The 24,286-nt window shown below is 37.8% G+C and overlaps 2 protein-coding genes across 2 annotated transcripts; one reads left to right on the forward strand and one right to left on the reverse strand.

The window, feature by feature from the left end:
• Nucleotides 1-1,602: 1,602 nt before the first annotated feature.
• Nucleotides 1,603-2,541, reverse strand: LOC122111478 (olfactory receptor 2B11-like). Its single transcript, XM_042684326.1, has one exon. It carries the CDS (start codon nt 2,539-2,541, stop codon nt 1,603-1,605), a length of 939 nt encoding a protein of 312 aa, XP_042540260.1.
• An 11,039-nt stretch (nt 2,542-13,580) lies between these two features.
• LOC122111225 (olfactory receptor 2W1-like) lies at nt 13,581-14,522 on the forward strand. The gene has a single exon (XM_042683951.1). The coding sequence runs from the start codon at nt 13,581-13,583 to the stop codon at nt 14,520-14,522; it is 942 nt and encodes a 313-aa protein (XP_042539885.1).
• Nucleotides 14,523-24,286: the final 9,764 nt, after the last annotated feature.

Raw genomic sequence — 24,286 nt, forward strand, 5'->3', positions numbered from 1 at the left:
CAGGGTCAGGAGATTTCACAATATTATTTTTAATATTTTTAGTATTTAATATTTAATGAAAATGAAATAAGCTGTGTACATTGGCTCACACTAGTAACCAAGTTCCTCAATGGACAGAGATTCATTCAGAGGATCACAGTTCAGAGCCAGACCAGGCAAAGAGTTAGTTAAACCCCTATATCTCAATCAATAAACCAGTTGCCGTGTCAGCAAGCCTGTGGTCCCAGATAGAAGTTAAACCAGGTATAAACTAGAGAACTTGCTTTAAAAATAAAGCAAAAAGAACTTTAAAGCAAGAAGTGTAGCTTAAGAAGTAGAGTACTACCTAGCACATACAAGGCTCTGAGTTCAATCACCAGTGCCATCAAAAGAAGGAATGAAGATAAAGAAACTGAGCACCAATTGCTTACACTTATAATCTTAGCAAGTCAGGAAGCTAGAATCTGAAGATCATAGATCAAAGCTACTATTGTGAATAGTGCTAAATGAACATGTGTGCGTTGTACTTGGATATTTATAGCCTCAGTTCTAAGAAGGTTATTGTATGGAATAATTCTAGATATCCAACAATGGATGAATGGATCAAGAAGTTGTATCTCTACAATGAAGTATTCCTCCAAAAATTAATGAAATTTTGCTAATTGTACAAAAATGGAAAAAACTGCGGGTCATCTTGCTAAGTAAAAATGAGCGCAATATTTTATGTTTGCTCTCACATGTGGAATATAGGCTTAAGACAAACAAATATGCAGGCAGAAAGACAGGAAGATTCAAGGGGAGCCATATGGAGATGAAATCAGTAGGGGACAATGAGACAAGGGAGGATACTTAGGGGTAAATAAGATTGAAGTATATTATATATGTGTATAAAAGTGTCATGATCAAATGCATTGTTTTATACAGTAAAAAGTAAATGCATATTATAAATGTTTATAAAAGTGTCATGATCAAATGCAATATTTTATAAAGTAAGAAGTAAATATCCAGGTACGTGAAGGTCAAAGAATGTTCCAATAAGTAGCTGCAGAATGCAAATATTCTCAGAAGCCCATGGAGGTTTTCCCAAAATAGATCAAACTTGAAGTCACAAACAGGTCTTTTACATTATAAGAAAGTGGAAATAGCCTGATATTTTATCAAGTCACAATGGAATTAAGATAAAACTCAATAACAAAGGAACCTACTGTAAATAATCAAACAAAGAGAGATTGAACTATATATTGATAAATAGCCACTAAGTCAACACAAACATAAAGTATGTGTTAAAAACTGCTGGATTAAAATGGAAAAAGATGGGACTGGGAAGGTGGCTCAGTGGTAGAGTGCTTGCCTTGCACGCATGAGTCCCTGGGTTCGATTCCTCAGCACCACATAAGCAGGAAAAAAAAAGCTGGAAGTGGCACTGTGGCTCAAGTGGTAGAGAGTTGGCCTTGAGCTGAAGAGCTGAGGGACAGTGCCCAGGCCCAGAGTTCAGGCCCCACGACCGGACCCAAAATACAAAAATAAAATGGAAAAAGATTTAGGAGACAAGCTTACGTTGTTGGAGTAACCCATATCAATTTGGTCTAATTGGTAAATAATAAAATTGATGCCTACAAATTTTCACTTAGAAGTGAAGATGCCCCTCACCAGGCTGCCTAATGCCCCCTTCACATCTTTATTCCTCAGGGTGTAGATGAAGGGGTTGAGGGTAGGAGTCACCACTCCATAGAAGAGAGCCATGAACTTGGGCTGATCCCCTGAAATGGAGGAAGAAGGTTGAAGATACATGCTAAAGGCTGGGCCATAAAATAAAAGAACTACAATGAGATGAGAGGAACATGTCCCAAAGGCCTTTTTCCTTCCTTCAGAAGATTTCATCTTCAATATAGCACGCCCAATATATGCATAAGAAGCCAGAATCAAGCAGAGAGAGACAGCTAATAAAAAAACACATACCACAGAGAGTGCAAGCTCATTGGCTTCCTTTTCACCACAGGCAGTCTTGATCAGAACTGGCATCTCACACACCAAGTGATCCAGTTGATTGTGACCACACAGGGGCAACTGGAAGGTCACTGTGACTTCTGAGAAGGAAAAAGCCATTCCACCCAACCACACGATGGACACTAACAGGAGGCAGGAGCGCTGGCTCATGAGGAGGGTGTAGTGCAGGGGTCTGCAGATGGCCACATAGCGGTCAAAGGACATCGTGGCCAAGAGCAGGCTTTCTGATCCCCCCATTGTGCTGTAGAAATAAAGCTGAACCACACATGCAGTGTAGCTGATTATCTTTCTAGAGCTTCCCAAGCAGGAAAGCATCAGAGGGACGATGCTGGTGGTATAGCACATGTCCAAAAAGGAGAGGTTGGTGAGGAAGAAATACATGGGGCTGTGGAGACGGGGGTCTAACCTGGACACTAGGATGATGGCAATGTTTCCCAGCAAGGCCATGGGGTATGTGATCAGAAGAACAATGAATAGAGTAAGCTCCAGCCATGGACGGTCAGCAAAGCCTAGTAGAATGAATTCTTTGGGGTGACTCTCATTCACTAGTGTCATTATCTTAGAGTAGGATGATGACAAAGGCACAATAAGCTAAAACTCCACTATGCTTTGGACATGCAAACACAGAGATGAGGTACAAAAAATTGAGTGACAAATGATATGAAGGGTATGGAACCAGTTGACTCCTTTTCTCCTGACACCACAAATTAGAGGGAGTTCCCAGCCACCAGTAAACTACACAATCTGAATCTCAGTTTTTTATATTGTACTAGAAGACTAACAAGAAAGGAGTCCTTAAGATAATGTAGACCAACACAAAGGGATCATACACAAAAGAGATATGGCTGTGCTCTCATTTTCAAACTTTGTCATCCATGCAAAACATCAACAGAAGTTGTTAAAATGAAGTTTCTGGGTTTCTATCTCCAGGTGCCTGTTAGCACAGCTGTGTCATGGGGCATTGAATCACGTGGCTCCTCTGAAATGCTAGACATTGCTGGAAAGTTAAAAAGAGTTAAGGTTTTGAGGTAGGATGAATAGAAAGAGCAGAAAATCTGGAATCCCTAAGAAAGGCACAGTCACCAACATTTTGTCATGGAAATTAAGACAACTTTGGAGTTAAATGATCTAGCTTAGCTACTCAGAATTGAACAGGATGATGAGACAGGGTCTCACTGTGTTGACCATGTTGGTATTGAATTCAGCAGCTCAAGTGATACTCTGGTCATCCGTCATTAGCCAGTACAGGAACTACGGGGCTGCATTACCAGACCCAGCTTAATTTTACCACCGGTTTCCTAAATTACCAGTTGAGGAGGTTGGATCACACAGATATAATTTCCTCCACACTTAAGAATTATGTGTTTATGGGGGTTTTTTCTGACTTAAATACCTGAATTAGACTTGGAGCCTTTGTTCTTTCAATGTCACCATTTACTTAATTCTGTCTTTTAGGAATTTTATCTTATTGAATGGGATTTGACACCGTCATCATTGTCCACTAACGATAAACAACTGAAACTCAAGTTTTGACCTACAAGCAACTGCTATCTAGAGAAAAAGAAGCCAAAGTCCTATTTAAATTCCAAAGACTTTCAAAACCAATAGCAAGTTACATTTTCCCTACCAACATTCTTTGTTTTCAGCTAAGAGTTACCTTGAAAACAGTAGTGTTCTCCCTTTGTGAAAAACAGCCTTTTAATAGAAAAAATTAGGCAATGTGGGTTTGCTTATACTGTGAGGGTTGAACTAAGTTTCATGAAACCCACTATATTCTGTCATTTGATTGAGAGATTTCTACTTCATCATGGTATTCATCTATCAAGATACTGTGCTAGGGATGTAAAGGGTAAACAAAGGAGGAGATTGCAATGCTTGATAAGAAATGTACTCATTATCTTGCCCATGTAATTGTAACCCCTCTGTACAGTATGTTCACAAAATATTAAAATTAAATAAAAAATATATATATATTCAAAAAAAAGATACTGTGCTTATTGAAAGTTAAATGCTTTTAAGGTTGTTCTAAATAAGGATCAACTACTAAAACAATTCTAGTTGTTCTGAGAGCTATTAGATATTTCCAAACTTTAAAAAGGCTTCCAGAAATGAAATACTCCCCACTTTTCATATGGATCATGTATAACATGATCTATACCCATTCCAGCCTTCCCTGAGAATGCACAAATCTCACAGACATCTTATTGCTTACCTTCTCTTTACAAAGATAAATTTGTAAAAAACGACTTATAAAGAAATTGAGTAGTGTTTTTCATACTTGAGAAGATGGAGAAACTATAGCAAGCAGTTGAGTATTTGAGAACTACCATCAAAGTTCCTAGCCTCTCCTATTGATATGTGTTCAAAGGACAAAATTATGAATTAGAAAGTCAATATAGAAAAACATGAAGACTTCTTTGTGACTATGCTATGTATATGCTGCACCTGAGTCCTCTTGGGCCATTGGCCAAAATCTGTCAGGCGATTTAGTAGAGAGTATCTCTTGAGACACAGTTCTTTAAGGAAAATGTTCTAATGTTTAATTAGTTCACAAATAAGAATAGCTTGGAAGCAAGTCGACACTGGCCTCAAATGTGTCATAAAATAACTCATCCAATTTCTCAGTACACTAGAGCAGAAATTGTTCATTGGGAGTCAGAAACTTTTCCCAGAACATTTAATGGATCCTTGTTTATGTATGCTCAAATCCCTTATATAAAATGATATATATTTGCTTTAAAGCTACTTACATTGCCCAATATGCCTGAAATCCTCTCTAGATTGCTTGCAATAGCTAATATAATGTAAATCCTGTGCAAATGGTTGTCATTCTGCATTGTTTAGGATATAATTTCCCTTTTTAAGTCTGTATATGTTCAGCCTAACTGCATTGCACAAAAACATGATAATTTTGTTATTTTCTTGCTAATGTATGCCATTGCCCTTTGTCATTGTGCTTTTGGATTTATATTCAAAATCCCTGTCCAGACCCACAACTTGGAACTTTTTCTTATGGTTTCTTCTAGAAGTTTTATAACTTACAGTCTTAGGATTAGGCTTTGGAATGCATAGTGAATTGATTCTTTTGCATAAAGCATGAGATGGGGTCTGATTTCATAGGTTTTATGTAGCTATCTAGTTTTCCCAATATCATTTATTATTTTCTAAATATATTTTATTGTAATGATACTGTACAAAGAGGTTCCAGTTACATGAGTAAAGTAATGAGTACATTTCCTATCAAGCTTTGTTACTCCCTCCTTTGTTTTTCCCCTATCATCCCTTCCCTCCTCACCTTCCCAACTCCTCTCTCCCCCCCCCCAAAGTTGTAAAGTTCATTTTCAACATAGTGCCTTGTACATCTCATTGTTACAATGGGTTAACCTGTATCTTTGTTTCAGCATTTTGTTATTTCTCCTCCCCTCCCCAAATTAGAAAAATGTATATACAAGATGCAGGGCACCAGAATCAAATACAGTGAAAACAAGGGGTATACTATGGGGAAAGAACATACAAGAGAAACAAAAGAGAACACATAGTACATTAAAAACAGCAGCCACATAGATAAAACCTCTTGTGTCCCTCTCTTGGGAATCACTTCGCTTAGCATCATCTTATATGGTCATATGTACGCTGCTTGTCTGGTAAGATTATCCTAGATGTATACTAGTTACTGCAAATAACCTGAGACCTATGTTTCATTAGGTCTGGCTTACTTCACTTAATATCATTTTTTCCAAGTCTTTCCACTTCCTAACAAATGGGAAGATGTCATTCTTTCTGATGGAGGCATAGAATTCATTGTAGATAGATAGATAGATAGATAGATAGACCACATTTTCTTGATCAATTAATCTACTGAAGGGCATCTGAGTTGGTTCCATATCTTAGCTATGGCGAATAATGCTGCGATAAACATAGTTATGCAGGTAGCTTTAGTGTGGCCTTGTTTGTGATCGTTTGGGTAAATGCCCAAAGTGGGATTGCTGAGTCATAGGGGAGCTCTATGTGGAGTCTTTTGAGGAACCTCCACGCTACTCTCCAAAGTGGTTGAACAAGTATACACACTCGCCAACAATGCAGTAGGCTTCCTTTTTGGCCACAGTAGATTTCTTGATTATAGCCATTCTAACTGGATTGAGGTGGAATCTCAATGTTGTTTTGATTTGCATTTCTTTTATGGCTAGAGAGGTTGAGCATTTCTTCATATGTCTATTGGCCATTTTTACTTCCTCTTCAGAGTCATTAGCCCACTTATTAATGGGGAGGTTATTTCTTTGAGGATTTGTTGTTGGGGGATCTAATTTTGGCTAGTGAAGATTTTCTCCCAATCCATGGGCTCTCTATTGATCTTGCTAGCTATGTCCTTTGCCATGCAGAAGCTCTGCAGTTTTATGCAATCTCATTTGTCCAGCCTTTCTTTGATTTGTTGTGTTTCTGGGTCTTAAGAAAGTTTCGGCCTGTGCCAAGGAGCCCTAGAATTTCTCCTATTCCTTTCTGTAATGTTTAAGTGTATTTGCTTTGACTTTGAGGTCTTTGATGCATTTGGAGTTGATTCTACTGCAGGGTGAGATATATATATATATATATATATATATATATATATATATATATATATATATATATATATATATATATACCTTTAGTTTTCTACAGGTGTTTAACCAATTTTGGCAGCATCATTTACTGAAGAGGCTGTCTTCCATTCTATTTTTTAGCTCCCTTATCAAAGGTGGCTATAGGTCTGTGGGTTCATTTCTGGGTCTTCAGTTCTGTTCCATTGGTCCTCATTGGTCCTCAGATCTGTTCTTGTGCCAGTACCATGCTGCTTTGATTACTATGGCTTTGTAGTAGAGTTTGAAAATTGGTATTGATATTCCTCCAGCACTGTTCTTTCTGTTAAGGATCATTTTTGCTATTCAGGGTCTTTTATTGTTCCATATGAATTTTGGGATTGCTTCTTCTATTTCCTTGAAGAATGAGATTGGGATATTGATAGTTATCACAGTGAATTTGCCCAATGCCATTTATTAAAGGCCATCCTTTCCCCAATATGTGGTCCTGGTGTCTTCATCAAAATTTATAAATCAAGCCAGGTGCCAGCGGCTCACGCTTGTAATCCTAGCTACTCAGGGGGCTGAGATCTGAGGATCACAGTTAGAAGCCAGCTTAAGCAGGAAAGTCTGCGAGACTTTTTTTTGGTCTGTTATAGGGCTTGAACTCTGGGCCTGGGTGCTGTCCCTGATCTCTTCATCTCAAGGCTATCACTCTACCACTTGAACCACAGCACTACTACTGTTTTTTTTTTTAGTGTATGTGGTACTGAGGAATTGAACCCTGGGCTTCATGCATGCTAGGCAAGCACTCTACCACTAGGCCGCATTCCTTGCCCATCTGTGAGACTCTTAACTCCAATTAAAAAGAAAAGAAAACCAGAAGTGGCACTGTGGTTTAAGCTAGCCTTGAGCCAAAGAAGCTCATGGACAGCACGTAGGTCCAGAGTTCAGAGCCAGAGTTATATTCCTCCTGTATTTATCTGTTTGAATATAAGTGTATGTAGGGGGAAGAGAGACATAGACAGAGAGAGAGACAGATGATCAGTCTTCTAGTCATAGGCATGTATATTAAATATTGTGTTCTTATTTTAAGGATCACTTATTGTAAATATTTATTTTGTCATTTTATTCTCTTTACAACTCATTTTTGTGTCTTTTTATTATAATTGTTAGAAATAATGAAACATGTGACATCTAAGAATAAATAAAGTAAAACATTAAAGGATGCTGTATACAAGTTTCAGAAATGATTTACTCAATTTAGCTCACATCTGCTGCTCATCTATTTATCAAATTAATTGAGTATTAGGCTATATCTTCCCTCAGATATAATTCACATTATATTAGATACTACAAGCAATCTAGAGATGGTTTGACAATATTGGTAGCTTTATATTATAACAGAGCTATTGATACATATGGATAAGTTATGAAAATTAATTTTTCCAACCCCACCAAACTGATCTATAAAATAGAGCCTTCACTACGGATCAGTTAGTAAACTCAGATCCAGTCATTAATTTTTACTGTTTCTTTCAAATAGTTTCAAAAGAAAGAAAACTCAAAATTATTAGACAGAAATAATAAAGATCCAAGTGAAAATTAATGAAGTGATACTAAAAAAAAACACTACAAAAAATTGATGAAACAGAGTTTGTTCTTTGAAAAGATAAATAAGATCGACAAATAGCCAAACAAGAGAGAGGGGAAGGGGGAAGATAGAGAAAGCAAATTGATAAAATTAGAGGGAAAAGGGATATTACAACACACAAAGCACTTCATGCCTATGTATGAAAATAGAATAAGCAAGTCAAAATTGTTTTCAAAAGAGAGAGAAGATTAAAAATGAGTAATAGAAGGCATGATTTTGCTCAAAGTACATTATATGCATACATGAAAATAACCCAGTGAAACCTCTTTGTATAATTAATGTATGTTAATAAAAGGAACATTGAATAATAATGCCATGACTCATAAGCTTGGAATTATGATGATTTCATATGATTTTAAATTTTGAATATTTCTGCCCTGCAGGCACAGGTAAAAAAAATTCTCCAATTTGTTTTGTTTGGGTTTGTGGGCTTGTTTTGTTAGGGGTTTTTTGCCAGTCCTGGGGCTTGAACTCAGGGCCTGGGCACTGTCCCTGAGCTTCTTTTCCTCAAGGCTAGCACTCTACCACTTGTACCACAGCATCACTTCCAGCTTTTTTTGTTTATGTGGTACTGAGGAATTGAACCCAGGGCTTCATGCATGCTAGGCAAGCACTCAGCACTAAGCCACATTCCCAGCCCTCCAATCTTTATAGTACTGTTGATTGAACCAAAATTCAATTAAATGTATTGATTTTTATTAAATTAGTGATGATTTGTATTACATTTTCAAATTCCAATAGTAATTTAATGTAAATGTAAGTAAATCCATGTCTGCAGTTAATTTCATTTAAATAACCTTTTGATATTTTTATAAAGGCACATTCAGTTGTACAACGGGGTTTCATTTCAATGTTTACATGGATGCTTACAATGTAAAGAAAAGAAAAACTTTTGTGGGTGGGAATGGGAGGGAAAAACTGAGAGAGAGCAAGGGAAGGGTTGACTTGCCTCATACCTATAATCCTAGCTACTCTGGAGGCTGAGATCTGAGGATTGTGGTTTGAAGCCAGACCATTCAGGAAAGTCTGTGAGACTCTTATCTCCAACAAACTACTCAGTAAACACTGCATGTGGTATGGTGGCTCAGGCAGTAGAGTACTAGCTTTGAGTATAAAGAAGCTCAAGATAGTGCCCAGGCCCTGAGTTTAAGCCCCAGGACTGGCAAAAAAGAAAGAAAGAGAGTGAGGATGAGAGGAAGGAAGGAAGAAGGAAGGAAGGAAGGGAGGAAGGGAGGGAGGGAGGGAGGGAGGGATTAAGGAGGGAGGAAGGAAGGGAGGAAGGAAGGAAGGAAGGAAGGAAGGAAGGAAGGAAGGAAGGAAGGAAGGAAGGAAGGGAAGGAGGAAGGAAGAGAGGGAAGAAGTGTACTCTTTACTTGACTTACGTCACTGTAACTTCTCTGTACATCACCTTTATAATAACAATAAAAAATTAAGGAGCAATTTTTAAGAAAACTATTAATGAACTGTTGCTTGTTTAAGCCTCTGACCTTAGCCAGATATTAAGGATGTTCTTAATCATCTCTGTGGGGCACCAGCCCCAAGAGTCTAAGCCACATTGTTACAGCTAGCCTTCAGAGTTACATATAAATACTTCCCTGCTCCTGTTGCTCATGCTGGAATGTACATCCACCAGCTTAGTGCTACTTACAGACGCAGATATCAAGAGTGAACATGAAAGACATGAACTATACAATCAAAAATACATTTAGCCAAAACTAATTCATCAGTGCTTCTACCAGTCCCACATCCAACGTAGACATTTGAATTATGAAAACGTCAGCCATATCATTTAAATGTGAGTGAGACGGTAGAATTAAGAGGAGATGGTTAATTTAACTTGGGGGAGCTTCATTAATCTTCCACAGAACATGTTTCCAGAATTACTAGTGAAGGATCATCAAGGTAAGAACAAGACAGCTGGGAGTTCTCGTTTTATGAAAAGAAGAGTTTAGTCCAATCATTTTGGCTCCAGGTAAGTATGCTCTGCTTTCTCTTACAGAAAAAGATGGGATGCAGAAAGCAAATCCTAAATGGCCTAAGACTTGTCCTGACCTGAAAGCCAAATTGTCAGAGAAATGTGAAATACAAACATATTGATCTCCTCTCTGCAGAGATTAGATTTCAACAAGAGCAGGTGTGTTTTTGAAGTTTCTGAATTTTATCAGCTTCATCCTAAATATATTATGTTTTGCCTATCATTTAATCCTCCTCCTAACATCCTGGCAAGGCAGATGCTGTTAAGATTACTAATTTAGAAGGGAGGAAATTGACACTCCCAGATGCTATTGTCATGCTCAAGTTTGCATAGTCTGAGGCCAAAGTCTAGGGTCTTAACTTTTCTGACCATGTCTTTTTCTGCTTAGAACTTATGTGAATGCAGCAACGTACCTCCTGTTTGTCACTAATCAATGAACCATGTAAGATATTTTTAATATTCAGGTTGTTTTGAAATTTTGTTTCTAATTTTCCATATTATCAGGCAAATTATGTCTACATATTTTGGGGTCACTTGTCTTAAATTTCACTAAAGTAAAAGGTGTGGTGTTTTATGCTATATTTAGAGGAATTAAAGTATGTCCACATATGAAAAATGAACATCTGCGGTCTAGTTAACCAGTAGGGCCAAGGCTGGCACAGTAGAGTGTCAAGGAGGAGTTATGTTTGCAATATGACACAAAGAGATGGCTCATTGGGCAGTTGGCAATACTCAGAGGCTAGTTACAAGGACAAACACCAGAATTCATCAAGACTTGGCTGTTTGCTTGCTTGTTTTCTACACCACTTTACACCAAATTCTCTTGAAACCATGTTGAATTGACCTAATCTTTATTATTTTCAGAACAAGGAAGAAAGGAAATACCTGGATGTTCCACGAAAGCATCTCAGAGCTTCTATAAGTAAGTACTTATCCATATAAGTATGGATTGGCAATTCATACCTTTAAATTCCAACCACCTCAACTTAATTTTCCTTAAAATCTGTTTTTTATTTAAATTAAATTAATTTTAATTGGCAAATAAAAATGTAAAGACTATACACATTAATGGGAAAATGTATGCTGTTTTAATACATGAAAAGTTTCAATCAAGTTAAATATGTCTGTCTCATCAATTTTTTTCTGTATTAAGAATTAAACATGCTAAGCAAATGTTCTACAACTTCAGCTACATACACACACACACACACACACACACACACACACACACACACACACACACTGGTCCTTTTGCTTTTCTCTTGTTTTTAAAACTGCTTGGGCCCTCTAGATCTCACAGTCTTCCTACTCTTCCTTCTTCCTTGATTCATTCTTAGGAGTGTTTATCATCACTTTATAGTGAAAACTTTTGATATATCTCTCACTTTTTTAAATATACAGCTCTTTATCCATAGTTACATACTGTACAATATAATACCACATCAGAATCTCTTATTCCTGTCTAACTGTAGTTTAGTAGTTATTGATTAACCTCTTCTCATCCCTTCTGCCCCCTCCCACCTTTCTTATCACAGTTTCTAATAACCACCATGATTCTCTCAAATGCTATGCGATCAAATTTTGAACATTGCATACAGAGGTAGGGTTGTGTAATCCTCATCTTTCTGTGCCTGTCTTATTTCACTAAACAAAATGATCTCCAATTTCAACCATGTTGTCACAAATGGCAAGGTTTCTTTGTTTTTTTAGCTTAGTGTTATTCCTGTGTATCATATTTTCTATACCTCTTCAGCCATTGATAAGCTGTACCTATTTCTTACATAGTGTAAATAGTGTCATAATAATCAGTGAAGTGCAAATATCTCTTCAAAAAGCTTGCTTCATTTGGAATGGCATTGGTGGATCATATGTTAATTCAATTCTTAATGGTTTGAGGAACTTTGATATTGCATCGCTGTTGCTTTGCTAATTTACGTTCTGATCTACAGCATTCAGGCAGTCACATTTTGCCACATTCTCATCAACACTTGTTATCTTTTCACTTTTTTTAGTGTAGCTATTTTTACCAAGGAGAGATGATAGCCTCACTAGGGTTTTTGTTTATTTTTATTTATCCTAATAGTTAATGGAGTGTGTGTGTGTGTGTGTGCACGCACTCGCCAATCCTCAGGCTTGAACTCAGGGCCAGGACACAATCCCTGAGCTTTTGTGCTCAAAGTTAACACTCTACCACTTTGAGCCATAGCTATACTTATTTTTTTTTTTACTAGTTAATGAGAGATAACAGTCTCATGTACTATCTTGACCAAGCTAACATTGAATCACAATCCTTACATCTCAGCTTCTTGATTACCTAGTGTCATAGGTGTGAGCCACAACTGGCACTTGGCTTGCATATGTAGATTTTTGTAATTATTGTAAAGGTGATGTGCAGAGGGGTTACAGTTACATAAGTCAGGTATTGAGTCCCTTTCTTTTTTTTTACATGTTTTTTTAATTGTGAAAATAATGTACAGAGGGGTTACAGTTACATAGGCGAGATAATGAGTACATTTCTTATCAAGCATTGTAGCCTCCTCCTTTGTTTCCCCTTCCCATCCCTTCCCATCCTCCCCCCGTCCCCCCAACCAATCCTCCCCGCCTTCCCTCCCTCCCCCTTCCCCCCCCCCCACTAAAGTTGTACATTTCGTTTTCCACATAACGACTTGTACATCTCATTGTTGCAATGGATCCACCTGTATCCCTATTTAAATGATTTGTTTTTCCCCTTCCCCTCCACAAATTATACCTACATTAAATACAGTGAAAGCAGGGGTTATACTGTGGGAGGGGGTGAGGCTCTTTCTTTTTGAACAGTGTCACCTCTTTTCACATTTGCATACGTAGTTTTGAAAATCATTTCAAAAACTACAGAGCCATAACACTTATAGAACAAATCTCCAGCTTGTGTTCTGATCTTTCAAAAGAAATAGACAGGTGACATTTAGAATTACAACTACAATTAAAACATTTCTTGTTATAATCCCAAGAAATACACACCTGCATGTATGTATAAATATACTACCACTGCTGTAAATTAATTATACCAGAGTTTGATTGTAAGCCGGTGGCTTACGTCTGTAGTACTAGACACTCAGGAGACTGAGATCTGAAGATCGCAGTTTGAAACTAGCCAGGGAAGGAAAGTCTGTGAAACTCTCATATCCAATTAGCAACCAACAACACAGGAAGAGGTATTGTGGCTCAAAGAAGTACAGTTCTAGCTTTGAGTAAAAGAATTCAGGGAGAGGAAACAGGCGCTAAATTCAAGGCCTATGATGGGGGCAGAGGAAGAGTTTGTGATTTGTCATATGTAAGTAAAATATACTATCATCAACAATTCTAGTTCTAAGGCAGACTGAAACCACGTTTGGTAACCATGACATTATCTCCTAGCATATCATAAAGGGCCATGGAAACAACCAATGGAAGTTCCAGAACAGACTTCATCCTTCTGGGGTTTTCTGATCGACCTCACCTGGAGCGCATCATCTCCGTGGCTGTCTTCATCTTCTATCTGGTGACTCTGGTAGGAAACACAGCCATCATCCTGGTGTCTTATCTAGACTCTCAGCTCCACACCCCCATGTATTTCTTCTTGTCTAATTTGTCTGCTGTGGACCTCTGTTATACCACTAGCATCATCCCCCAGATGCTGGTAAATCTGTGGGGCCCAACAAAATCTATCTCATACGGAGGCTGTGCACTCCAGTTCTTCTTCGCCCTTGACCTGGGAGCCACAGAATGTCTTCTCTTGGCTGTGATGGCCTATGACCGCTATGCTGCTGTGTGCCAGCCTCTGCACTACATGGTCATCATGCACCCTGGGCTTTGCCACAGGATGGTGCTGATCTCCTGGTTGGGGGGTTTGGGAAGTGCCCTAATTCTTTGCTCCTTGACATTGAAGTTGCCAAGATGTGGCCACCGCCTAGTGGATAATTTTTTCTGTGAGATGCCAGCATTGGTCAAGATGGCTTGTGTCTACTCGAGAGTCATTGAGGTTGCCGTCCTTACTCTTGGAGTTATATTTCTTCTAGTACCTCTGTCACTGATTCTCATCTCCTACGGAGTCATCACTCAAGCTGTAATGAGGATCAAGTCAGCCAGCAGGTGGAGAAAGGTCCTGAACACCTGTGGCTCCCACCTCACAGTAGTGACTCTGTTTTATGGGACGGCCATTTATATGTACATGAGGCCACAGAAAACCAAGTCCCAAGATGAAGGGAAGTTCTTAACCCTCTTTTACACAATCGTCACACCCAGCCTTAACCCCCTGATCTATACTTTAAGAAACAAAGAAGTAAAGAGCGCTCTGAAGAGAATATTGAAGTTAAAAACTGTTCAGCAATCATAAGTTGGGGTGAGGGCATTATACGTGTGAAAAACTAGAGAAATAATGTCCTTTACCATCAGAATCTTAACTTATTTACTAAAGACCATTTAAAGATTGCTCACCAGTTACTATAATATTACCAGGAATCACATTCATCATGTAACAAAAACAACAATAGAAATAAAGAGCTACAGATATGCAAATAAAATGGGCATGAATATGAAAAGCTTGACAAGAAACCATGTGCCACAGAAAGTTATATAACTATAAAATGGAATAAAAAATACAGTAACAGATCTGCAAATTGGATTAAGAAAGATCTTACATGGACATCTATGTTCACATAGAATTATTCTTTTTTATGTTTTTATTGTAAAAATAGTGTACAGAGGGGTTAGAGTTACATGAGTAAGAAAATGTGTACATTTCCTATCCAGCATGGTTACCGCCTCTTTGACCCCTACTATCCCTTCCCTCCCCGCTTCTCCAACTCCTCCCTCCGCCCCCCCCCCCAATTTGTAAAGTTCATCTTCAACATAGTGTCTTGTACATTTCATTGTTACAATGGGTCAACCTGTATCCTTGTTTCAGCATTTTCACATAGAATTATTCTAGACACTGGTCCTTTTTATTCCAGACACACATTAAGCAACGTGACACTCCCCTCCACCCATAAGACCTTGCCTGAGTAATCATTACACAGGAGACTATGTGCGGCGAACGCCTTCTCGGCCAGCGAGGAAGAACGACCACCACACCAGGAGTCTTCTCAGATCACACTTTATTGGAGAGCCTCTTAGTTGAAGGGAGAGCTTGAGTGCAAGAGAGCGAGCAAGGAAATGCAGCCGCTTATATAGGGTTTGGAACACGGGTCGCTTCAGGATTGGCTGTCCGCCTTCTACCGTCACCAGGTGCCACGGGATTGGCTCAGGATTTACAATGGTGGCGCATGCGCAAAGCTAGGGACCCGCAGTCCCGCCAAGCACTGCCTAATGTGGAGTTGTTTACCTCTAAGCTGAAAGGAAGTGGGCGCCATCTTGTAATGGCGTTTGTCCCGGCTCCCTGCAACTATGCACCAGTTGCTGCCTCCAATCTGAACTTGACATACAGCTGCCATGTTGCAAATGCAACATGCTTAGCCTGATTCCATTAACAATGCCAAGGAGGCAATTGGTACAACTCCTGACACATCTTCTGTAATAGGAACCTTCTTTCTCTCTCCTTCAGCTTCCTTACTATAGGAAGAATGTGAATGTGTACGGCATCTAGCTTTGACGATGTAAATGGTAACAAAACCCTGAGGAAGGAGAGAGAACAGGAAGATGGAAGCACAACAAACTCACTAACAGAACCACTCCAGACTCTCTTGGTACTTTATCCTGGAGGCAAGTTTTATCCCTGGACCAAAAGCATCAACAGCATCATCAGATAGCTTAGAAAAAAGAAAAGCAGATTCTTGGGCCCCATGCCACAACAGAGCATAGACCAGCAATCCACCTTTTCTAAATGAGCACTACAGATGATTTTTGACCTAGCTAATTTTGGTGACAATGTGGAAGAGAATAGGAATTTTAAGTCTCTCCGAACAGAAAATGAACGTGGTCTGAAGGGTCTTAATTATTTTACTTCCTGATATATGTGGGAATAGGTAGAAATTAATATCACAAAGGTTTTAGCAAAATGTCCTAGACGTCAAGTTACAGATGAAGAGGAGTCAGAAAGCACCCTTTTGATCCTTAGCATGGAGACAGAAAAGAAATAAATGAAGTCAGTGTAAAAAGTTTTTCTCTCAATACCATATGTTTCTCACACTTTGTTTTTATAATACACTTTCTTTTACTCAGCTGCCTCCCCTCTACAGTGCCCTTGCTAGGGCATTTCTACTAGGAACATATCTTGCAAAATATGTGCAACCCTTGTCAATAGAAAATTATAACATTATAACACATTAGGGAAGGCCACAAGAAATGAAGCTGTAGCTTACAGTACAAGTTAACCTCCCCCCTAACAACTTCAGTGATGTTAGTCTTACATAGTAAAAGTGAAAAGGGGGTTGATGGCACTTCTGAGGATTATTAAAAAGGACTCTTCTGCCTTTCTACCTATTGAGACTCACAGTACAAATAATTGTCGTGGGCTGCACTGCATGGGAGCAGAGCAAAGCAAAGCACACAGCATACACAAGCACACATATACACACAGAGAGTGTTGGTACATGAGAGAATATGACATTACTGGAGAAAGAAAACTATTTCCAGAATTTGTGTTGTGATTTGGCTATCCACAGGAAAAGATAAATTTGGATCCCAGCTCTTTACCACGTACATAAATTAATATCACACAGATCAAGAGCAGAACTTTATCATGTTTAAAATATATATAAATCAAAACCTCTCTCAGTTAGGACATGGATTTCTTAAAGAAACCACTGAAGAAAATGTTTTTTCAATAATAAATGAACGATTTCTGATCAGCAAGAGGGAAATATTTAAGTGGGCTGGGAAGGTGGCTCAGTGGTAGAGCGCTTGCCTTGCATGCATGAGGCCCTGGGTTCGATTCCTCAGCACCACATAAGCAAAAAGAAAAAAGCCGGAAGTGGTGCTGTGGCTCAAGTGGTAGAGTGCTAGCCTTGAGCTGAAGAGCTGAGGGACAGCACCTAGGTCCAGAGCTCTAGACCCAAAAAAAAAAAAAAGGGGGGGGGAGATATTTAAAGCAAAAAGCCAAACAACAAACAGAAAAAAAAATATATTTTCCGGACACATAACCCCACAGAGAACTAAACATAGCACAAGAATACCTGTAAGGAGGAAAGGTACAAAACAATATAATATGAAGTTGAATACTTAAAGTATAAATATGATAGACACATAGAATTATTTCATCTGCCAAGAATTATTTGATTCAAAGAATGAAAACTATAACAATAACTGTAAGAAGATAAATTCAACCACATTGGCTATCAGGAAAATGAAAGACAAAGCCACAGTTGGATAATATCTGTACCATTTTACTTGGCAATTACTTAAAAGCCCATAATACAGCAAATGGTTACATGCTGGGAGAAAATGTGGGTCTCTATAGCATCATTTATAAATAACAAAAGACAAGGTGATTTTTAAAAATAATTTGGAAGCAATCAATTTATGAGGTTTACTATTAACATATTCCATCAGCCTGAAGTTCCTATCATAAATGCAAAGACAGTCTTGCCTATGTGTCCCAAGAGACATGCAGAAAATTCTCTGCAATAGTGCCCTTCACAAGAGTTTAAAAATTGTAATTAGCACATAAATCCATTGACAAGTGGGCAGATCATTGTAATGTGTTCAAGCAATGATATATGGATTTCAGAACTTCTGAAACAAGCAAACAAGCTCAAAAACAAGCAAACTTGGGCTGGGAAGATGGCTCAGTGGTAGAGCGCTTGCCTTGCATGCATGAGTCCCTGGGTTCGATTCCTCAGCACCACATAAGCAAAAAGAAAAAAGCTGGAAGTGGTGCTGTGGCTCAAGTGGTAGAGCGCTAGCCTTGAGCTGAAGAGCTGAGGGACAGCACCCAGGCCCAAAGTTCAGGCCCACGACTGGACCCAAAAAAAAAAAAAAGCAAACTTTAAAATGCAGATTATGCAGATATTTCACAGGAAGATAAGTATAATAGGATGTATTTTACTTCGTTTTGTTTGAATTTTATTTTACTGTAAAGATGTACAGAGGGTTTACAGTGACATGAGTAGGGTGCATTTCTTGTTGAACACTACTCACTCCGTTGTGGTTCTCCCACTATCCTGTCCAGAGATGCTATAAGCATCTCTGTATTTACTCATATCCAAAGCTGTCCTAAAACATGATGTTAAACTCAGAGTGTCTACTAAATCAATGAGAAGAGTTAGAATGCTTTGCTACTCATGGATTCTATATTATTTTTTTTCTTTCTGCAAGGCTCCTAGCACTTGAACTGAGGTCTTGAGTTCTGTCCCTGAGCTTTTTATTTGTTTGTTTATTTTGTTCAAGGCTAGCAGTCTAACCACTTGAGCCACAGCTCTACTTTTGGCTTTTTAGTGGTTAACTGCAGATAAGACTCTTACACAAATAAAATTAAATTAAATTTAAAAAAAAAAAAAAAAGAAAAAAAAAAAAAAAGACTCTTATGAACAGAGGACCTGGGAACTCTCTCTGAGCTTTCTTTTCTTTTTCTGCTCAAGTTTAATGCTCTGTTTGAGCCACAGAACCACTTCCAGTTTTCTCATGGTTCATTGGAGTTAAGGGTCTCTCAGACTTTTTTGACTGGCTGGCTTTGAACTATAATCCTCAGACCTCAGATTCCTGAGTAGCTAGGATTACAGACGTGAGCCACCAGCGCCTGGCATATTCATCTCTTACCTTTAATGCTATGAAAAAGGAGCAAGGATGACATTATTCATGAACAAAGAATTATTCCATAAACTTATAACAAATCACCTATTTTCTGCTTTATTGGTACAATTAGATAACATTCTCTCCAATTTAATTAATATCTCGCCCATTGAACAAATGTCAATTAAATGCATTAATTCTTACACATATGGTTGACATTTTAACATTATTTTTCAATTTAAGTCTAATATAATACCAAATTAAAGTCATCCCTAAAATTAATTTAGTTGAAGAAATAAAGAAAGAAAAGCAATGATGAAATCAATGTCTTAGGGGATTTTTTTTATAAAGTTCCTATTTGGATTTGCCTCTGATTATAAATATAGCTTTCCTTAATCACCTTGTGGGGACTCAATTCCCACAAGATCTCCACCACACCAATGCAGTAGCCTTGAGAGTTGTGCATAAATACTTCCATACCACGCATTCATGACTCCTGGAATCTAACCCAAGACACCTTGCCCTCCTTGTTTCATTCAGCAACACTCTACTTGAAATATGAATAAGAAGAAGATCCAATAGAAGATTTCACCTATCAACCTAGAAATGTACTTAGCCAAAACTAATTCATCAGCTTTTTTGCCAGTCCTGCATCTACTTTCTCTCCAATATCCAAATTAAATAGGAACATCTTCTAAAGTTAAATTCAATTGAGTAAGATCGTGGCATCAGTATAAAAAGACTAATCTAATTTTCCCAAAACTTTAGTGCCTTGCCCCACAACTTCCTTTTCTGAGTTATTGATGAAGAATCTCCTCCATCCTAATGGGAAACGGGTATGCTTGGACGACGTACAAGAAAAACAACTACAAATTCTCCCTTCATAGAAAAATAATGGAGTCTAACCTTTCAGACATCTGGTAAGTATTCTCTGCTATCGCAAACAGAAAGGAACAAGGGGTAGAAACATATCCTAGACAGTATTGGTCTTACTATCCATGAAAGCAATGATGTAAAAAGTTTATGAGCTAGGAATAGTACTGATATTAAAGCCATCTCAACAGACAGGATTCAAATTCAACAAGAGTAACTAAGATAATTTGAATTTTCTAAATATTTCCCATGTATCAAGCATCATGACACAATCATCCTACTGTTCTATCAACAAAGAAACTGAGACTTATAAAAGTTGATTAGCTGACTCAAGTTCACACCAGCAAAAAATGGCAGAGATCTTGTGGTAAAAACTACACAGGTAAACTATACCCAGTGTCTATGGTTTTAACCCTTTAGATATTCTCTTTTTCTGTTTGGACATGACAATACTTCCTTAGTCATCAAAAAGTCACCCATTAGGGCTGGGATGTAGCTCAGTGGCAAAGAACTTGTCTAGCAATTACAATGTCCTGGGTTTGATCCCCAGTCCAAAAAAAGAAAGAAAGAAAAGAAAAGCCATCCATTAAATATGTTCTTAATATTTAGACACATGTTCTCAGTTTTCTCTTCATATTATTGATGGACACCAAATTATATTTAAATATACTTGGCTCAATTGTCTTCAAAGGCATTAAAGTAAGGAAATGAAAAATTATGCTTTATAATTGACAACTGAACTATTTCCCTACTATGAAAAAAAAAAAGAAAATGGGGTTTCAGTGAAAATGTACCCTTATTTCTTTTTGGTAATGCCATCTATGGCATAGTCTTATTCTGAATATCACATCTACTTTTCAGTTGAAGTTAAACTAATGTCCAACATGTGAGGATTAAAGGTCAAACCAATGCAGTGAACAGGAAGAAGCAACAAAATGAAACGTCTTGTATTTAAGTGGACAGCATTCAATTCCTACCTCAGTAGCAATTCTAACAAGATCATCTTGGGCCTTCAGTGATCCCAAGTTTATACAGAGCTACTCTTGTTTGCTATCTGCTAAAAACAACTCACATATAAAAACCACCTACAAAGCACATGTAAACCCCTGGGGTTCACAGGTACCTTGGTAGAGATGCAAATAGAGAACTTTGTGCTCCCCTTTGAGCTCAAGAATTTGAGATTCTCAATGCTTGATAAGAAATGTATTCACTATCTTGCCCATGTAATTGTAACCCCTCTGTCCAGTATTTTCTTTTTTTTTTTCTTTTTTTTTCTTTTATTTTTGGTGGGGTCCGGTCGTGGGGCCTGAACTCTGGGCCTGGTCGCTGTCCCTCAACTCTTCAGCTCAAGGCTAGTGCTCTACCACTTGAGCCACAATGCCACTTCTGGCTTTTTTCTTTTTGCTTATGTGGTGCTGAGGAATCGAACCCAGGGCCTCAGACATGCAAGGCAAGTGCTCTACCACTGAGCCACCTTCCCAGCCCATGTACAGTATTTTCACAAGAAAAAAGAAAAAGAAAAAAAAAGAATTTGAGATTTTACATAACCCAGGTGCGTCCAGTGACAAGACACCAAAAAAGTCCAGCAGTTGGAAACAGGATAGCATTAGAAACAGGTCATCATATGCTTGGTCAGGAAAGAAAAATAAAAGAAAAATCTAACATATTTAATAATAGATTCCATTAAAAGGGATTCAACAGATATATGCCACCTTTAATTAAAAGTTCACAATATTGGTGGATGCACATGCAGGCAGTTAATAAAATGCAAAGAGATGATTTCTGGTACCATCAGGACACGCCAGGAACAGGGGAGAGTCATAACTGGGATTCTGCACAGAGAAAGCCCCTGGTGTGGTTAACAATGTGCTATTTTTGGACTCTGACAAAAGTTGTAAGATAATTCACCCAAACTCACCAAACCTTTATTATTACTTCCTGGGTATGCCTATAGATAGATAGATAGATAGATAGATAGATAGATAGATAGATAGATAGATAGATAGATAGATAGATAGATAGATAGATAGATCTATAGATAGATCGAGAGAGAGAGAGAGAGAGAGAGAGAGAGAGAGATGGATCTATAGACAGATAGATGTATATAGAGATATAATGGAACAAATAAATATATATAACTAAATCTGTTTATTATGGAGCCATATTGAATTGAATTAAATATGCCTATACTTTATTTTTGGAATAGAGAGAATCAGTGTTAGGATGTTGCCAAAAGGAACTTTTTAAAGTCAGTGGAAGTGTATGAGACATTGATTGAGGAAAGAGGCCTCTTCACGTACAAGTGGCTTCCCTGACACTGACGTTATGAAAATAAATGTTATATGAAGCCAGGTGCCTGGCTCCTGTATAGGCTCCCACCTGTAATTCTGGCAACTCAGGAGGATGAGATCAGAGGATAGTGGTTCAAAGCCAGACTGGACAAGAAAGTCTTTGAGATTTTTCTCTTCAATTAACTATCAAAAAAAAAAAAAAAAAAAGGCTAGAAGTGGAACTGGGCTTAAAGTAGTAGAGTGCTAACCTTCAACAATAAAGCTCAGGAGCAGCACCTAAGCCCTGAATTCAAGCCCCAAGACTTGAACAAAAGGAGAGAGAGAGAGAGAGAGAGAGAGAGAGATGTTATATGAATATTCCAGGGAAAAATCTATTTAAAACAGAGGTCTGTAGTCATGGCTTCTGAGACCCATTTCAGCTTTAAAATGTATGGCTTTTTAATTCTGAACATTCTACTTTTAGAGATCACAGAAACTTATGGGTATTTAAAATCAAAGACTTTGGAGAACTCAAATCATTTCCTGACCCTGAGTTTATCAGCTGAATCTGAATATTGCATTCTGCTTATACATATTTTTGTATGTTAATTAGGTTTTAGAAGTCATAACTAAAATGCAGTAGCTCATACATGTAATCATAATTATTTATAGGCAGAGGTATGAAAATCCAAATCCATGTGTTTCTGGCCTAAGCCTATAATCCTGCCAGGAGACTGGAATCTTGAAGGCCATAGTTTGAAGCCAATCCAGTGATAAAAGCCAAGATCCATTTCTAAATCCATAAAAAGAAAGACTGGAGGTATGAATCAAGTGGTAGAGCATCCTTTCAGCAAATAAGTGGCCCTGAGTTCAAAGCTAGTTACCAGGAAAAAAATGTATTTGACATTTCTATTTAGCTTGAAACCATCATGGTGAATTTATTTGTGTAAAACCTAAAGAAAACAAGAGACATATAGAATAATAATGATTGGGAAGATGGCAGAGATTTTTGGGTTTCGAATTAAGTATAAAGAGAACAGTTTCAAGTGCTTTAACAAATATTGTTGTTCACAATCTCTCATTGAATAAAGGAATACTATTGGATTCACTTCACATATTGGTGGAATTATTACCTGACAACACCTAGCTTCTAAGCAGTGGACTGGGATTGGAGACACTGCTAGACTTAGAAAACACTTACATCAGCACTCAAATCTCCTTAGTAAAGTTCATGCTTTTATGATAAGAAAACTCTTTCTGACTTGCTAATATGTGTATTTATGAGGACATATTTTCTAATTCTAAGTAATGTTTATATAATGATGCTTTCCTTGAGAACATTCGTTTTTCTAGAGATTGCCACAAATGACAGTTTAACATTTATTCCATGCCCTCAAATATAAATGTAACCCAAGGTCTGAAGTTCATGGACACAAATTTGGCAGAAAAAATATTAAAACTAATTCAGTGATTGTTTCAAACTATTTAATCATACAATACACTATTCAGGGGGAAAGAGTGGTTTTGGTGAAATTTTACTCTGTGTGTGTGTGTGTGTGTGTGTGTGTGTGTGTGTGTGTGTGTGTGTGTGTGTGTGTACACACACACTTTTAGAGTTAAAATGTTATTTTATAAGAAAAAATTCAAAGCCACAAAAAGTGTACACATATAATTGCTTAGCTCCATAAAGACAAACAACTCAGAGTTTATTTAAATAACTATTCTGTTTTTATTAAATGCCTGGTAACTTAGAAGAGGGAAAAGTAAATTGAGTTTAACAGTAATTATTACCAGGTGTCCTCATTAATAATATATAATTGATCTTATCAAAATGCCTACCTACACAGCTTTGGCAGGAAAGTCCAGGAGACTCTTATCTCCAATTAACCACCAAAAAGCCAAAAGTAGAGCTCTGGTTCAACTGGTTAGACTGCTAGCCTTGAACGTAATTAATTAATTAATTAATTATATAGCTCAAGACAATACCCAAGACCTCAGTTCAAATGCTAGGAGCCTAGCAGAAAGAAAAAAAATAATATAGAACTGATCAGTTACAAAGCATATTAATTCTTCTCAAAGATTTAGTAGACACTCTGAGTTTAGCATTGTGTTTTAGGACCACTTTGGACATGAGAAAATACACAGATGCTATAAACACTGAACACCCAGCAAAGAGATGCTCCAGATAGAAAGTAAAAGTATGAAATAATTGAGAGCCACACAGTTCCAAAGCAGACTGACACCAGGCTTGGTAACCATGACATTATCTCCTAGCATATCATAAAGGGCC

Source organism: Dipodomys spectabilis, unplaced genomic scaffold (assembly GCF_019054845.1).
Source record: "Dipodomys spectabilis isolate Male_0828 unplaced genomic scaffold, ASM1905484v1 ptg000085l, whole genome shotgun sequence".
NCBI classification, from domain to species: Eukaryota; Metazoa; Chordata; class Mammalia; order Rodentia; family Heteromyidae; genus Dipodomys; species Dipodomys spectabilis.

Coding starts and splice junctions, on each gene's coding strand:
- LOC122111225 (XM_042683951.1), top strand. CDS start 13,581: ATGGAAACAACCAATGGAAGTTCCAGAACAGACTTCATCCTTCTGGGG.
- LOC122111478 (XM_042684326.1), bottom strand. CDS start 2,541: ATGACACTAGTGAATGAGAGTCACCCCAAAGAATTCATTCTACTAGGC.